This window comes from Patiria miniata, unplaced genomic scaffold (assembly GCF_015706575.1).
Source record: "Patiria miniata isolate m_02_andy unplaced genomic scaffold, ASM1570657v1 HiC_scaffold_3, whole genome shotgun sequence".
Taxonomy (NCBI): domain Eukaryota; kingdom Metazoa; phylum Echinodermata; class Asteroidea; order Valvatida; family Asterinidae; genus Patiria; species Patiria miniata.
Genome location: NW_024037069.1, coordinates 40,914,375 through 40,932,958, shown reverse-complemented (window position 1 = coordinate 40,932,958; position 18,584 = coordinate 40,914,375). Strand labels below are relative to the sequence as shown.

Here is an 18,584-nt window from a genome sequence, read left to right as displayed (position 1 = left end):
GGCTTACTAGTTTTTGATTTGCATCTTTTGTTTGAAAGAGAAAATGTACTTTTATTACAGTTTAGGGCGTCTGCAACTCTCTGAAAAAGGAGTTTAATTTGCACATGTTTTTAATTCTGGGCTCATTTTTATCATGATTTTATCATGAGTTTGGTTTAGTTGTATCCATGACACACATAAAACGTATAATATGCGGGCCAATAATCAATCAGTATGCTTAAAGATTTTGTTATTGGACCGTTTTTAACCCTATAAATTCTCGACTATAGGAAAAAAATAAGGGGATAAAGAAAAACAAAAAGTTATGTGGTGTTGACCAAGCATTCAGGGGTCGCGATTGGTTACCGACTCCCATATAGGGCTCTTCCTGGGTCTCGGATTCCCCGGCCCACCACACCTCCTTCCCTATCCATCCATGTAACCCCGGAGGGCCAAGCACCGTTAAGGGAGGAAACGAGGCGACACCCTATGCCTTGCTGCCGAGACAGCAAAAGAGCCCCGTACCTATGAGTAGATGCATAACCTGGACTTCGCAGACAGTCCCAGCCGGTGACTTAACTGATTGAGCTAAGGTCGGTTGGTGTTTGACGACGCGAAATTAAGACTCTTAAAGTAAATGACAGAGCGCGTGTATTGAAAACCAAAAATTACACCAACAGGACTCGAACCCCGGACCCCGGGGTCTGTGGACAATGAGCCTAACCACTAGGCCATTTGCTTGATCGCCACTAGGTTTCTGAACATTATCGTTATAAATACAGGGCCCGAGCCTATAATACAAGCTGTGTTTTCTTATGGATTCCTCGACTGTGTTCACCCGTCTGTTGAACATGCACACGTATACATGTATACATGTACATCATACAATTTTATCATGAGTTTGGTTTAGTGGCATGCACGACACACTTTAAAGGTATAATATGCGGGCCAATTTCACAATTTGTATGCATAAAATTCTTTGCTATTAGATCACCGTTGTGGGCCTTGAACTTGATATGAAGAGGGTTGGAAGCCGACACAGGAGTTTGCAATTTGCATGAAATTGGGCCCTAATATTGCTCTTTGCAATAGAGCGCAGGCATCATATTTCAAAATGGCGATGGGCCAATGGACTACTTTTCGGGCTGACATCCTTTTAATGGAAGTTTCTCCCATTCAGTCATTGGATAATTGAACAAAAATTGAACAGAAAATAAAAGATAATAAAATAAGCTTTGATTTGGATGGTGTCTCAAACACCTCTGAGAGTTGTGAGTAAGTTTTTAAAATAATTTACGGACATACTCGTAATTATCTACGGAGGTCTACGGAAGTCGATTTGCAGGTCTGCACTCATTATAGACACCTAATGAGAGGCGTCCTCTCTCGGATTCCACTGGTTGTTGTACCGTATATTTCGCGTAAATCGATATTAATTTCCAATAACTTCAAATATCACAGAGCCTTTAATGCTTGATTCTAATAATTATATTACACTATCCCCATTTATTACCATTAAGTTATGGGGGTTCTAAGTTTTTAATTGTCTTATATGAAACTTACGTATTTTAACACGAGCTGTTTGTGCGAAGTACGTTATCAAAACGGCAAATTATGCGCGACTTCTTTTCGTACGTATACGTCCCAAAACAAACTGCGCGTAGGCTTGACCGTTAAACTCGATCAGCGCCCTTAATCAACTAAAAGAAATCACACAACCTGTATTTATAATGGTGTTATGAACACACGTAATTAACAGCAGCTACGTCGCCGAAACGATAATTATGCGGGAACTATTTTTCGTTCGTTTAACCCCCAAACCAAACCTGCGTAGGCTTGACCGTTAAACTTAAATAGTGCCCTCAATGGTCCTGAGACGTAATGACGTCACGCTTTGTTTACACGTGCGCTTTCCTATAAGAGCCAGCACTCATAGGAAAGCGCACTTTTAAAAAATCGTTACGTCATTACATCTTAGGTCTATTGACTTAGAGTATCGCCACAAATAATCTTCATCGAACAATGTACTCGGTAATAGAATTCCAAGGTACCAAGGAATTCCAACACGCCGCACTTTCTCTTTCAATATCGGGCGTTACACCATTGACAGCGCACTCTGTTACGTAATTGTTAACGCATTGATGTTATGCCGAATTGTAGTACTCAGCTTTACTCTCGATGGAGGAAGCGCACCTCTCACAAACTATTCCTCTTTTGTTTCCCTACTTGCAATCAATAATTCGTTTCAAGAGGCGCGACCATTCAGTCCGGTACTGGTCTCGCGCCCACGTATGTACAAGGCTAAATCCAGAACATAGTGGGTTTTTTTTAAGGGTGATCCGTGTTTTATTATAGGGTGGGTCAAACTTTTTGTGTCCAAAATATCACGCCCCAAATTTGATATGAAAAGGAAGAGGGATGGCTCTTCATGGCATTGGTGCACGGTAACGCAATTTTAATGATGTACGTGTTGGCTTCCTCAAAAAATAAAGACATGGAGGTTTTTTTTTTTTGGGGGGGGGGGCAAATGGCCCCCGTTGGCCCCCCCCCCTCTGCCGTTGCGTATGTGTGTCCCAATTAACCTGTGGCATCTTTACAGAGCCAAGGTTTTAACCGATTTTTTTTTCTCAAAAATTTCCAGCAAGCTCCGAATGCATGTATTCCACTTTAAGTGTACTTGCTGGGGCGTTTCTGTTTTGTTCTCGCTTCCAATGCAAACAGACCCGAACACCGTTCAAATGCAGGTTGATCGGGTAAAGCGGTGTGTGCCCTATTCGCTCTTTGTATCGCGATATTGGAACAAAAGTGGAGTTGAAATGGTTGAAATGGTTGAAGTTGAAATGGCCACTGCGCGTTCACAAAACAAGTTACGTTACGGCGGGAGAGCGAAAACATGAATTGCGCTTTCCACCCAAAAGTAAAAGAAAGTATTATGTAACTTTTCCATGGTGAACCATTGTGCATGCATTTGTGGTTTGATCCTTCGGAAACAACGCTTCGAGTCTCTCGCGTGAAACCGAAACCTCTCCGTGCAGTCTTACAAAAAAAACCCAGGGATTAGGTGAACCGGCCCGCCGCCCGCCGCCCGCCGGTGCGGCTTTCGAAATTTCTTTGGACAGACACTTTGAAGACCTTTTCGTATTCCGCAAGCAACTGCCGTGGGTGTGCGCGGTTAGGGGGGGGGGGGCATTAAAGATAGCAACCTGTGCTGTTTACATGCCTTTTTCTTAAAAGGCTTACTAGTTTTCGATTTGCATCTTTTGATTTAAAGAAAACAAATCCATTTTGCACATAAAAATAAACCCACCCTGCGAGAGTCAAATTAATATCTGGCCGCCAATAAATCGATTTATAAAGAAATAATTCAGTTTCTAAACGTCGTTGGATTCTATGAATAGCAATTGGACAATCAATTTTCGAGGTGAAACTCGAACATGGCATAGGGACGCATCTTTATAATAATTGAACCTGTGATATTTTTAGATTTTGGTCATCCCCTCCCAAAAAATTTATTGTGAAATTGTATATTTTCTAGCAGTGCAAAAGTTCTTCACGTTTGCATATTTATACGACACGATAGGTTGGCTCCCAACAACCTATCATGTTTGATAGTTTCCAGTTCAATAACGGAACCTGAAAGGTACAAATTTGGCTTCCCCCCCCAAAAAAAAAAATAAATATAAAAAGTTTTTTTTTTTTTTTAACAAATTCCACATAAATGACGCTTTTTGATATTCAGTTCAGTTGCTCGGCGGATCTGTTTGTGCGCAAACCCAACTTGAAATAAAAACGTATTTTGACACCCCCTAAAAAAAACCACAAACAAATAAGAAGAATAAAGAGGAAGATTTTTTGTTCGGGGGGATTGAGCATCCAAAGAAAACAGTGATAAGGAAAGAACTGGAAGATCATTGGGTACGTTTAGGCCTAAAGAAAAAAAAACGTTGTCCAAACACTTCCAAAGATTTGTCGTCAAATGACGCTTTTTAGCTGCTCCCATTTAATTTGCAATGTGTGTTTTTAAGCCAACCTAAAAAAATAGCATTTAATAGGGAGCGTAAATAACACATTCTACTTGCTTTAATTTTGTGCTGTAGCATTAATTTCAACAAATTCATATCCTACATCAGATTCTCATAGCAAAGCGCACATGTAAACAAAGCGTGACGTCGTTATTCCTGAGGTCTATTGGGCGACATGCAGACACTGAGTTTCAATACCATCGACATGCAGATGTATCTTTCTTTCCACGCAACAGGCCTACACTGTACCGCCCAAGCACAGGTTAATAAAAACCGACATATGCCCCATTCGCTCTTGTATCACGATATTGGAACAAAAGCGGAGAAGTTGAACAGGCGAAGGCTTCCCATTCATACGTCATACGGTTTGAACAAAAAGGTTACGTAATAATACGAACAATGCGCTGCAGCCATCGTGAAACAAAGACCGTATCTTGAAAGCAACTCTGCCACGGTGAAACCAATAATTTGATCCTCTGCAAAGAGACTGATGAACAATTGTGTTCGGAAACAAAGCTCAAGAGTCGCTCGCGCGAGACCGAAACCTCTCCCCGCAGTCTCAAAGCAACCTACTAAGAATAGACAACACATCGTGACTAACATGCTCATACAGCTACCGTCCCTCGTTTATGTAAATTGGCACTCGTATATGGTGAGCCGGGCCCGCCGCTTTTGAAATGGCTTCAGCAAAGCACTTTTGCGATTCTTGATAAAAAAAAAAAACGACAGTGAAATCGAACCTGTCTCACAAAATGTTAGCTTAAAATTCGGCAACAAAATAAATTAATAGAACAGACAACGTCAAAGTGAAAGGAAAGAGGAGAGTATCGAACAGTCAGTGTTACTTAAACAGGGACTTACTTGTTCAAACGTTTCGTGAGAAGTCAGTTCAGTTCATTTATTTCCAGTGTTCACAAATCAGTGTGTTACAATACATAATGTATATGGGTGTACATGTACAACAGAGGAGTGAAAACTAACCTATGCATTTAGGCATGGGCCCTTGAACACGTGTTCAGACACCTAGTGACAATAAAGCAAAAATGCTGCATTTAGAGAAAAAAAGGTTTACATGCAAAGATAAACAAGGATACTAAACAATAATTTTACAAGCCAACATAGGAATGTCAGGAATAAATAACTTCAGTTTCATATACGAAAGTATACATTCAGCAAACTAGATTTGTAAACATGTAGAACTTCTTCAGGAATCAGTGGAGAGTACTATAACTTGGTTCCCTTGTTTAGTTAATTGGTTTTAAAGCCAAAAAAACAGTTGGAAATGGCGGATGGAAATGAATAGTTTACCGAGTAGAGTGATAATATTGAAATTCCGCGAAACAAAATGAATGGATTGAAGAGTATAAGGTATTGGAAATAGACCAATATACTGTATTGCGGGAAAAAATACGGCGAATGTACAGTATACGAATACGAAATGTCAGCAAAAATGCATTTTAATGAAGCAGGTTCGTTAACAAGTCATTTAAATCGTTTGTTTATGACGGGAGTTTAGAAGTTTAGAGGTTTCCAATGCATGTATGAAGGCAAAGCGCAGATTGAGCAAACAATCCTCCAGTGCTTCCTATTATACTTGTTTATGAAAATTATGTCTACGTCAAATTGTCGCCTTATTCGCCTATATAGTGGTTGCAATTTTTGGCTTTTTCGCAACGTTGCAGAAAGCCTTTATTTTTGTCAAGATTTTTTTTCCGGCTCTCACTTGGGGCCTTAATCTTGCCGGAGTGCAGCACAGGAGAATCAGCCTTGCTATTTGGGTGTTGTCCTTGGGCAAGACACTTTATCAATTTTTGCTTTCTACCAAGTAGCAAATAGGGACCCGTGCAGGCAGAAATGGAAATGCTGGTAAAGCTGTTACATAAGTTAAATATTATTTGAATTTATTTAAAAAAAAACCCTTTTCGTTTTTACTGTACCTTATAAATTCTCCACTAGGGAAAAAATAGGTGGATAAAGAAACCAAAAGTTATGTGGTGTTGACCAAGCATTCAGGGGTCACCCTATGTTTTGCTGCCGAGACAGCAAAAGAGCCCCGTACCTATGAGTAGATGCATAACCTGGACTTCGCAGACAGTCCCAGCCGGTGACTTAACTGATTGAGCTAAGGCCGGTTGGTATTTGACGACGGGAAAATAAGACTCTTATAGTAAATCACAGAGCGCGTGCATTGAAAACCAAAAATTACACCAACGGGACTCGAACCCCGGACCCCTGGGTCTGTGGAGAAGGAGCCTAAACACCAGATAATTTAATGACACAGTCTTTTAACCACTGTTGGAAACACTTCTCAGCTTAGGCTGCGCTTTGCCTTCATAAACGTGCATGAAAACAAACCTCTTAACTTCTAAACTCCCGTCATAAACAAACGATTTAAATGTCTCGTAAACGACCCCGTTTCATTAAAATGTACTTTTGTTGATTTTTGTTTTCGTATACGGTACATTCGCCGTTTTCCCCCGCAATGTAATCGGTCTATTTCCTGTACCTTTTACTCTTCAATCCATTAATTTTGCTTGTCGGAGTTTCAATATTGTCGCTCTACTCGGCAAACTATTCATTTCCATTAGCCATCTACTACTTTTTTTTGCTTCAAAACATATTAACTACAAGGGAACCAAGTTATAGTACTCTCCACTGATTCTTGACGAAGTTCTACATGTTTGCAAATCTATTTTGCTGAATGTTTACTTTGATATATGAAACTGTATAGTTATTTATTCCTTACGCAATTATGCAATTATTGGTATGTACATGTATAGGCCTACCCTTGTTTACCTTTGCATATAAACCTTTTTTCTCTGAATACAGCATTTTTCTTTAGTATTGGCATTTGGTGTCAGAACATTAGTGTGATATAGGGCCCATGCCTATTGTACAAGCTGTGTTTTCTTATGGTTCCTCTACAGTTTCCACTCGTCTTTTGTACATGCACACGTATACATTGTAACATACTGATTTGTGAACACTGGAAATAAATGAACTGAACTGAACTGACTTCTAACGAAACGTTTGAACAGGTAAGTCCCTGTTTAAGTAACACTGACAGCTCGATCAATCTTTCCTCTTTCTTTTCACTTTGACCTTGTTTGTTCTTTCAATTTATTTTGTTGAAGAATTTTAAGTTAACATCTGTAAGAAAGGTTCAAATTTCGCTTCTTTTTTTTTTTATCACGAATCGCAAAAGTGTTTTGCCGAAGGCTTTTCGAAAGCGGCTGGCCCGGCTCACCGTACGAGACTACGAGTGCCGTATATTTACATAGTCGAGGGACGGTAGCTGTCTATATGAGTATGTATGGAGCATGTTATGTAGGTTAGGACGTCTATTCTAAGACCGTGGCGGGGAGAGGTTTCGGTCTCGCGCGAGCGACCCTTGAGCTTTGTTTCCGAATACGATTGTTCACCGTTTCTTTGGAGAGGATCAAATCATTGGTTTCACCGTGGAAGAGTTGCTGTCAAGATACGGTCTTTGTTTCACGACGGGTTCAGCGCACTTTTCGTAGAGTCGGGACCGTTACGTAATTGTTTTTTGTTCAAAACGTGATTGGGAAGCCTTCGCCTGTTCAACTTCTCCGCTTTTGTTCCAAAATCGTGATACAAGAGCGAAGGGGGCATATACCGGCTTTTATTAACCTGTGTTTGGTTGAAGTACGTAGGCCTGTTGCATAGCAAGAAAGATACGTGTATACGGTATTGAAACTCAGTGTCTGCATGTCGCCCAGTAGACCTCAGACATAATGACGTCACGCTTTGTTTACATGTGCGCTTTAGCTATGAGAGCCAGGGTTGAATTGGATGTACGATATGAATCTGATGAAACTACAGCACAGAATGAAAGCAATTAGAATTTGTTATTTACGCTCCCTATTAAATGTTATTATTTTAGGGTGCCCTAAAACACACATTGCCAGTTAGATGGGATCAGTAAAAAACCCGTCATGTATGACATATAGGCCTATTTGGACGTGTTTGGGCAAATAAATATGCAAAAGTAAAGAACGTTTGTACTGCTCTAAAAGTTGCTAGTTTACGATACAATGTTTTGTTGTTGCGGGGGGGGGGGTGCAAAAGCCGAAAATATCACAGCTCCGATTGTTAAAGATGTGTCCCCATGCCATTTGCGCGTTGATCATTTATCCAATCACCCCGAATTTTCTCTTTAAATCAAACGATGCAAATCTAAACTAGTAAACAGCATGCACGTGTTGCCATCTTTAATGTCGTTCCCCCCCCCATAACAATGCACACCCACGGGGGTTGCGAAAACTTGGGTCTTCACAGTGTCTGTCCAAAGAAATCTCGGAAGCCGCACCAGCGGGCGGCGGGCGGCGGGCGGCGGCGGCGGGCAGCGGGCAGCGGGCCGGTTCACCGTACGGCGCATCGTTCCCATTCCCTGGTTACGTTGTACGACTACACGGAGAGGGTTCCGGTTTCACGCGAGCGACTCGAAGCGTTGTTGCCGAAGGATCAAACCACAAAATGCATGCATCGTGTTTCACCGTGGAAAAGTTACATAATACTTTCTTTTACTTGTGGGTGGAAAACGCCATTCATTTTTCGCTCTCCCGCGTTACGTAACTTGTTTTGCGAACGCGCAGTCACCAGTTCAACTTCTCCGCTTTTGTTTCAAATCCGCTCCACATAGAGCGAATAGGGCACACACCGCTTTACCCGATCAATGGAAGCGAAATACGTTATTGAAACTAGAACAGAAACGTCCTAGCAAGTTCACTTTTCCAAGCCCCTTCTAAATCTATACTGTTCATAACCTGGGCAGGGATGTGATATGTTCATATATCCGGCAAGCTTACTATTACTGACTTTAAAAAACCCTGATATCATTGACCTTTTTATTTCCTGCAATAAATTTCCCCCGTTTATCGCAGCCTTGTGTAAAACACGAATCAATGACTTGGACCGCATATAGCGAGCTGATAAACTCAAAATTTATAAAGTGGAATACATGCATTTGGAGGTTGCTGGAATTTTATTCACTAAGAAAAAAACCCTTGGCCCTGTGAAGATGCCACAGGTTAATTGGGACACACATACGCAACGGCGGATTGGTGGGGACCCAATGGGGGGCATTGCCCCCCCCCCCAAAAAAAACCCTCTTCAAACCCATGTCTTTGTTTTTCATGCACCAATGACATGAAAAGCCTTTCCTCTGGCTTTTCATATTAAACTTGGGGCGTAATATTTTGGACTCCTTTTTCGGGGAACATAAAAAGTTTGACCCACCCTAATTAAACACAGACCGCCCTTAAAAAACCCCCACTATGTTCTGGATTTACTGAGCCTTGTACATACGTGGGCGCGAGACCAGTACCGGACTGAAGGGTCGCGCGACCTGAAACGAATGGTTGATTGCAAGTAGGGAAACAAAAGAGGAATAGTTTGAGAGAGGTGCGCTTCCTCCATCGAGAATAAAGCTGAGTACTGCAATTCGGCGCAACAATCAATACGTTAACAATTACGTAACAGAGTGCGCTGTCAATGGTGTAACACCCGACGTTGAAAGAGAAACTGAACGGCGTGTTTCTTGGTACTGCGGTGATTGGAAAGAATTCTGTTACCGAGTACATTGTTCAATGACGATTATTTGTGGCGATACTCTCAGTCAATAGACCTAAGATGTACTGACGTAACTCTTTGTTTAAAAGTGCGCTTTCCTGTGAGAGCTGGCTCTCATCATAGAAAAAACGCACATGTAAACAAAGCGTGACGTCATTACGTCTCAGGACCATTGAGGGCACTATTTAAGTTTAACGGTCAAGCTTACGCGCAGTTTGTTTTGGGAGTTAAACGTACGAAAAGTATAGTTCGCGCATAATTTGCTGTTTTGGTAACTAGTTTGCCAAAACAGCTCGTGCTAAATTACGTGTGTTTCATACAGGCCAGTTAATAACTTAGAACCTCCAGAACCAAATGGTAACAAATGGGGATAGTGTAATATAACTATTAGAATCAAGCATTAAAGGTTCTGTGATATTTGAAGTTATTGAAAATTAATATCGATTTACGCGAAATATACGGTATAACAACCAGTGGAATCCCATAGAGGACGCCTCTCATTAGGTGTCTATATGGGTGCAGACCTGCAAAACGACTCCCGTAGACCTCGATGATAATTACGAGTTTGTCCGCAAATTCTTAAAAAAGTACTCACAACTCTCAAAGGTGTTTGAGACACCATTTAAATCAAAGTTTATTTTATTATCTTTAATTTTTCGTTCAATTTTTGTTCAATTATCCAATGACTACTGGGAAGAAATTCCATCAAAGGATGTCAGCCCGAAAAGTAGTCCTTTGGCCCATCGCCATTTTGAAAAATGATGCCTGGGCTCTATTGCAAAGAGCAATATAAGGGCCCAATTTCATGCAAATTGCAAACTCCTGTGTACGGCTTCCAACCCTCTTCTTATCAAGTTCAAGGCCCACAACGGTGATCTAATAGCAAAGAATTATATGCATATATAAAAATTGTGAATTTGGCCCTCATATTATACCTTAAAAGTGTGTCATGGATGTCGATGCTACTAATCATGAGATAATTGTATGATGAACATGTATACATACGTATACGTGTGCATGTACAACAGACGGGTGAACACAATAGAAGAATCCAAAAGAAAAAACAGCTTATATTATAGGCATGGGCCCTATAACACAGTAATGTTCAGTCTCCAAGTACCTAGCAATTGGCCTAGTGGTTAGGCGCATTGTCCACAGACACCGGGGTCCGGGGTTCGAGTCCTGTCATTTTTGGTTTTCAATACACACACTCTGTCATTTACTTTAAGAGTCTTAATTTCGCGTCGTCAAACACCAACCGACCTTAGCTCCATGAGTTAAGTCACCGGCTGGGACTGTCTGCGAAGTCCAGGTTATGCATCTACTCATAGGTACGGGGCTCTTTTGCTGTCTCGGCAGCAAGGCATAGGGTGTCGCCTCGTTTCCTCCCTTAACGGTGCTTGGCCCTCCGGGGTTACATGGATGGATAGGGAAGGAGGTGTGGTGGGCCGGGGAATCCGAGACCCAGGAAGAGTACTATATGGGAGTCGGTAACCAATCGCGACCCCTGAATGCTTGGTCAACACCACATAACTTTTTGTTTTTCTTGATCCCCTTATTTTTTTCCCTATAGTCGAGAATTTATAAGGTACAGTAAAAACGCTCTAATAGCAAATAATTTAAGCATTCAAATTGTGATTTGGCCCGCATGTTATATATTTAATGTGTGTCATGGATGCCACTAAACTATAAACTCATAATAAAATCATGATAAAAATGTGCCCAGATTTAAACACATGTGCAAAATGAAACGCCTTTCCAGCGGGTTACAGACACCCTAAATTGGAATAAAAGTACACTTCTCTTTAAAACAAAAGATGCAAATCAAAAACTAGTAAGCCTAGAAAAAAAAGTATGTAAACAGCACGGGGTAACATCTTTACGAATAGGTCTTCAAAGTGTCTGTCCAAAGAAATTTCGAAAGCCGCACCGGCGGGCGGCGGGCGGCGGGCGGCGGGCGGCGGGCCCGTTACGGCGTGTCGTTCCCAATCCCTGGTTTGGTGTAAGTCTGCACGGAGAAGTTTCAGTTTCACGCGAGCGACTCGAAGCGTTGTTTCTGAAAGGATCAAATCCCAAATGCATGAACAATGTGCGCTGTCAAAAGTGTATCGCCCAATGTGAGGCGTGTTCGGATTCCTTGGTACCGTAGGCCCCTAGTGATTGGAATTGTTTTTATAACCCCAAGTGCATTGTTCAATGAATTTTATTTGTGATGATTCTCTCAATTGAGGGCACTATTTAAGTTTAACGGTCGAGCCTGCGCAGGTTTGGTTTGTGGGTTAAACGTTCAAAAAGTAGTTCGCCCATAATAAACCGTTTCAGCGACGTAGTTCGCCGAAAGAGCTCCTGTTTATTTCGTGTGTTCATATTAGGATGATTATAGAAAAAGAGGGTTCGTCGCTGTCGTGATTCGAAAGAATGGTATAGATTGCATAATTTGTACAGTGTGCAATGACGATCAGTAGTTTTGTGGTTATTTTAAGTTGATTGAGGGCGCTATTCAAGTTTAACGGTCAAGCCTACGCGCACTTTGTCTCTGGAGTTAAAGGTACGAAAAGTAGTTCTCGCGTAATTTGCTGTTTTGGTAACGGAGATCACCAAAACAACTCTTGTTGAAAGCCTGTGTATCATGTTAGGATTAAAAATAGGAACCGCTACATTTCTTCGGTTCTCATTTCTAACAGAACCTAATTTTAGGCTCCCGACAAGACAAACGCACTTAGAACCGCTAGAACACTATTCACCGTAATGTAACAAATGGGGAAAATAAATTCAGGAAATCAGGCTCTGTGATATTGGGAGTGATTGAAAATTAATATCGATTTACGCGAAGTATGCGGTATAACAACCAGTGGAATCCGAGAAAGGACGCCTCTCATTATGTGTCTATATGGGTGCAGACCTGGAAATCGACTCATAGACCTCAGTGATAATAACGCGGGGCTCGTGCCATATTATCAATAGGGAGCCCCAATAAAATCCTACAATCAGGCATACTATATTAACTACAAATGCACCCCTGTCACGACTATTTCTTTAGGGGGAGACCGTTCGCATGTACGTCACATTCCTTCTTTTTGCTAATGGAATTTTTTATTTTTAGGGAGGGGCTAGCCAAAATATTGGGGGGGGGGGAACCGCCACTGTTAATAGCAAAGAATTGAAATACAAATGTATACACATTGTGATTTGGCCCGCATGTTATACATTTAATGTGTGACTGATGGATGCCACTAAAACAAACTCATGATAAAATCATGTTAAAAATGTGCCCAGAAAAAAAAATTGAAAAATGAAACTCCTTTTTCAGAGGGTTTAATTCAGACGCCATTAATTGGACTAAAAGTATATTTCTCTTTAAAACAAAAGATGCAAATCGAAAACTACAAGAAAAAGGTACGTAAAGAGCATGGGGGGTCATCTTTACGAAAAGGTCTTCAAAGTGTCTGTCCACAGAAATTTCGAAAGCTGCGGCGGGCGGCGGGCCACTACGGTTCACCGTACGGCGCGTCGTCCCCAATCCCTGGCTTGTTGTAAGACTGCATGGAGAGGTTTCGGTTTCGCGCGAGCGACTCGAAGCGTTGTTTCCGAAGGATCAAACCCCAAATGCATGAATAATGTGCGCTGTCAAAAGTGTAACGTCCAATGTGTTCAAATTCCTTGGTACTGTACTGATTGGAAAGAATATTTTATTACCGAGTACATTGTTCAATGGCTATTATTTGTGATGATACTCTCAGTCGATTGAGGGCACTATTTAAGTTTAACGGTCAAACCTACGCAGGAAAAAGGAGTTCACCGTTTTATTATAGTTAGCCGTTTAGTTCGCCGAAACAGCTCCTGTTTATTACATGTGTTCATATTAAGATTAGGAGTAGATGAAGGGTTCTTTGCTGTTGTGATTCAAAAGAATTGTATATGGTTACATAATAATTGTACAGTGTGCAATGACGATTTGTTGTGTGAGTACTTGTGGTTGATTGAGGGCGCTATTCAAGTTTAACGGTCAAGCTTACGCGCAGTTTGTTTTGGGAGTTAAACGTACGACAAGTAGTTCGCACATAATTTGCCGTAACGTTAACGTTGTTCGCCAAACAGCTGTTGTTAATCGCGCGTGTTTCATATTAGGATTAAAGATAGGGACCGCTGCATTTCTTTGATTCTCATTTCAATTTTGATGACGTCACCATGTTTCACAGGTCACCGTACAAATAGCTATCACATCTTCCCCTCTCTACTTTGTATCTATTCAAAAACCATTACTCCATTCACATCTGAAACAAAAACTTGTAGGAGAAAAAAAATGAGCTAATTATTAAAACAGTTATTCCTCGAAACCTATTGAAACCAAAAGTAGGATGCTGACGTCTGTGCACATTGACTGCCAGTAGAGAACAATATTTTTTTACATTTTAGCATAATTAAAGTTGACGTTTTGGTCCGAGACAGAACTACTCGAAAAGGATTTGTTTTGTGAGGGCGACATTGCAATATTTCGAGAGTGCGAGCAGATGATATAGAGAGTAAGAGCATCGAACTCATGCAGTGGCGTATTAAACTGGGTCCAATTTGCTAGGTGGTCGGGGTGGGACCTCTTTTTTGAAGGGGACATTCATTGGGTTTTAAAAAAATCATAAGATCATTTTAACAAACTGTTTTAACCAACAGAATTTTAACCAGCGTTTTGAGAGCGTAGGACAATTTTCGATTCAATTCTACAAGAGGTTGCCACAAAAAAATCCCCTCTCTCAAAACAACCCCATAATTAGGTTGCCAACCCCTGGGCCTAGGTCTAAGTCTAGACACCCCCACCCCCTCTATGCGAAATAGACCCACAAGTTTGGGTTTTTTTTCGAACAAAATCGTCTGAGTTTGAAGCCACCAGTCACAAATGCTTGATTTTACATACATGTTGTAAATCTGTTTACAATCAATACCAATCATGGGTCGCCAGGACCTCTTATTCAAAATTACCCGTGGGATCACAACATATTCATGAGCTCGCGCGCAGTAATTTACAGCCGTTTGGTGGTATGCACCCCTAGCAGCAACCAGCACTGACATGCATGCAGACCAGCAGTAAATAAACTGCCATAGACCCCAGCGATAAAAAATGCCCTCACTTCAGAAATTCAGGGAAAATGCTTAAAACTCTCCAAGGTGTTCGAGACACGCATCAAATAAAAGCGTATTTCATCATCTTCGTTTTATGTTAATTTTTTGGAGGTTATATTGATAACTTTTTGAAAAAATTTCCATCCAAAGATGATAACCCCTAAAAAAAATCCTGATGCCCGTCGCCATTTTGCAAAATGATGCCTTGCAAAATAGATCACTTTTAAGGCAAAGTTTCATAAAAATTTCGCAGAAATACAAGCTCACAGTCCGTGTGCACGGCTTTCACCCTTCTTATTTTGCAAACTTTCAAGTTCATAACCACAAAATGATCTAATAGCAGAGAATTTGAAATGCTAAGAAAAAACAGGATTTGGGTATGAGACATTTTCAGCAAAAATCACAATCTTTTACCGGAAACCGGAAAGTGTAAAACACAAGAGGCACGGGTTGTACAGAGCGAGTCAAAAAGAAAGTGACATGAATTCATGATTTTTCCCCTTAAAAAGCAAATTAAATTGGATACACCAAAGAAGCGCGCATTAAACGAGCATCATCAGTGTGAAAAAAACACGAATCAGCGTTATACTGAAACGATCCATAAGTTAAGCATGTTTTACCAAAAGAACCTATTTTTTACAGCTGTCCAAGGAATTCTAAATGCTTTGAAGCTATTGAGCGGAGTACCAGAAATTATCACACAGGCATTCCGATATATACAAATGAGCTATTAATAATCCAAGTCAAGACTGAATCATTATGTCAGATTTTGTGTTTTGTGTATGAGAAACAAATCAATTTGTTTTTCTTAAATGATGATGGTAATTTTTGTCTGTTTCCCTTTGCAATTTTTCGTTTATTCATGGAGGTAGGAAAACCCCATGATGCATTGTAATTAAAATGGTATTCATCAATGCGTATCGGTACATGACCAATGGTGGGCAGCTGAATGATGTGGTATTTCTATTAAAATTGGGATAATTTGTGTTTTAAAATAGAGTATGCAAATTAATACGTGGAAATTTCACAGTAAAACTAGTCAATAACATGTACTTTTATTCCCATGCTATTTTTTCCTATTAAATGCAGCGAGCTACATATTTTTTTCCAACTCGAATACTTTGACTGTATGCAAACCACATCAGCTAAAATATTATTCTCCATCAGAAGGAGGGGGGGGGGGTAAAATTCACATATATTTTCCCCATTATGGACTAATTTGCCATGATAAGAGAACACAGTGATAAAGCTATTCTGTTGATACGGTCCTGCTTCATTTTGTAATACCTTTTATATAAAGGCCCCAAACTGAACAATGCCAATTAAAACGTAGTTCAATTATCACGCTGTCTTAACACAAGCCGTTTGTCACTCTGAACAATGCCAATCAAAACGTAGTTCAATTATCACGCTGTCTTAACACAAGCCATTCGTCATGGTAACGGCATAATGACAATGAGGTGACTCTTGCCTGCAGTTTTCGTATGAAGAAAAAATTGTGGGCAACGTCAGAGCTGCTGTATCCATCTTAAAAGCATGTCATGGTTTCTGGAGAACTTAATCTTGATACTTTTCTTGCTACTTTTAGTCAGCAACCGGAGTTTTCTCCAAGCCTCCTGCCCGCCCGGCTGGCTGAAATGGCGACAGTCTTGCTACATCCGACTCCCTAACAGGATGAATTGGTTTGAGGCTTCGGAGGCTTGTAACCGACCAGGAGGCAGCATGATTGTGCCCAATTCAAGGGAGGAAAACCTCTTCATCTGGGAGTCATTGGTAAAAGGTACCGGTGGACTCTGGATTGGCTGTACGGATGCGGCTCAAGAGGGTGTCTGGCTGTGCGATGGTCAGCCTGCACAATACACCAACTGGCATCCGCGCTACCCAAGCAGAAGCAATAAACGTAACTGCGCCCGTATATCCACCTACGAAGGATGGCGTTGGGTCGATAAGACACTTTGCAATAGACAGCGATTTGCTGCCTGTGAGATGACACCCTCTTCGGTACCAGCCTACCACACCTTCACCGGTCCCGATGGGCGTGTCCCCCAGCGATGCCTCCTCCATCACGACATCAAGAATCTGACGGCAGAGGGCTTGCTTTCCTGTGGCTGGGCGTGCTGGGCCGATCCCCGATGCCGCTCCTTTAATCTCTGGCAGAGCAACAAGAAAGAAAAGATGTGTCAACTCAATGACGTCACTCGTCTTGTGGCTGATGACAACGACTTCAAGGCAACCGACAACTGTTACTTTTTTAATTTGTGAAAATATTTCACCGAAAGAACACTTGCCGTCAATGCTCGGACGAACACTATACTACTGTTGGAAATACACTGATACCTTATTACGCATTAACATTATAAATACACTGCTGATTGATTGGAACTCACAAACATCGATGCCTTGTTTTAGAAGTAGCTGAGTTTAAGGTTAAAATCTCAATCTCAAATTTGCCGTATTTGTGTTTTGTCACGGGATGAACAACATACAATCTGGATGCCAGTTGAAATCGTCTGTTCATGTCATCTTCATTGGACTCGAACATTGACTGTTTCTTTTTTTAATTTTTGAACATCATCATCCAAAGTGAGTTAAGTTTAGATGTACATGTACCAACAAGAGGTTGTAAAAAGTAAGTGTGAACAACGAATATTAATGTATTCTTCGTTATTTAAAAAACAAAGACTTAAACATTGTTGTTTTCATGGTAGATCTGTCGTGGGAAATTATGAGTTCCTAAATAAGTTGCAACAGGGGCGGCGGAACCGGGGGGGGGGCGGGGGGGGGGAAACTTGCCCCCAAGATTTTTCCAGGATAACAAAAGTTCCCCTCTCGCGTTTATAAATGTGCCCCCTCGAGATGAAAACAAAACTGCCCCTCAAACGCACACATAAAAGCATATAATCGCGCTACAAATAAAATAGTCTCCTCTCTTGTAAGTCAAACTGCCCCTCAAAAACACAAGTGCCCCTCTCCCATTAGCAAAATTGTGCACCTTCTCGACATGGAAAACTATCCCTCGCACAAATACCCCTCTCGCAATAACAAAATATTGTGCCCCTCTCGAGATTGAAAATTGGCCAACGAAAAAACAATAGTGCATCTCGCGATAACTTCTCGAGGTGGAAAACTGCTCCTCGAAAGCACACTCTTATTAGTGCACTACTCGCAACATTAAAATTGTGCCCCTCTCATACGGAAAACTGGCCTTTAAAAATAATAGTGCTCCTCCTCACGCTCTTACCATACTTTCAGTGGGGGCGCTGTTGAAATCCGACGATTATTAACGATATATCGCTATATCTGAGTGTAAGTCTTTTGTCTTGTCTGTCTCGTCCGTGTGTCGTTATCATGTTGTTTTTCTGTTGTTAGTGTTGTCTGTAAGGGCTGTTCCTACAAGCCTCGGCTTACTTACACAGCCCCATACTCCTTACTTTCTCTTGTACATATATTGAAATAAGTTTATCATTTCTTCAAAGCGCATTTTACTTTTATTATTTTTGAGACAAATTTATTGATTTTGTTATTTTGCTATTTACCAGTCTTTCTTTTATGGATGTATTTTCTAAAGGGGTGTGGAATAAATGTCTTCTTGAATTGAATTGAATTGAATTGAATTGAATTGAATTGAATATCACAGAATAGTGTACATATATCCCCTACCAAGCTGGCTCTGTCCGTATTTTGTGCAATGGCGGATATTATTAACAGTAAAAAAAAATGTGGGTGTCAAAGCAGGGGGGGGGGGGGGTTCCTCATTTTGTTTTCATGAATTTTGTATTAACATTTTTTTTGGATCCGAGTCTGAGTGTGTGTCCCGTTAACGGGGCTCTCAAAAGTGGTAAAAACGCGCCCTCTTGTTGGAGCACGGAGTCATAG

At 41.0% G+C, this 18,584-nt stretch overlaps 1 protein-coding gene across 2 annotated transcripts; it reads left to right on the top strand.

Moving 5' to 3' along the window:
- The first annotated feature begins 6,870 nt into the window (after window positions 1-6,870).
- LOC119738445 (perlucin-like protein) lies at window positions 6,871-17,602 on the top strand. 2 transcript variants are annotated; one of them, XM_038213341.1, is made up of 2 exons: window positions 6,871-7,039; window positions 16,297-17,602. In XM_038213341.1, the coding sequence occupies exon 2, from the start codon at window positions 16,383-16,385 to the stop codon at window positions 16,968-16,970; it is 588 nt and encodes a 195-aa protein (XP_038069269.1). In that variant the 5' UTR covers window positions 6,871-7,039; window positions 16,297-16,382; the 3' UTR covers window positions 16,971-17,602. The 2 variants fall into 2 exon arrangements, with proteins under 2 accessions (XP_038069269.1, XP_038069268.1); XM_038213340.1 differs by lacking the exon at window positions 6,871-7,039 and having other exon boundaries at window positions 15,774-17,602.
- Window positions 17,603-18,584: the final 982 nt, after the last annotated feature.

Excerpts from the sequence above, each read along its gene's own strand:
- LOC119738445 (XM_038213340.1), top strand. The coding sequence starts at position 16,245 with ATGTCATGGTTTCTGGAGAACTTAATCTTGATACTTTTCTTGCTACTT.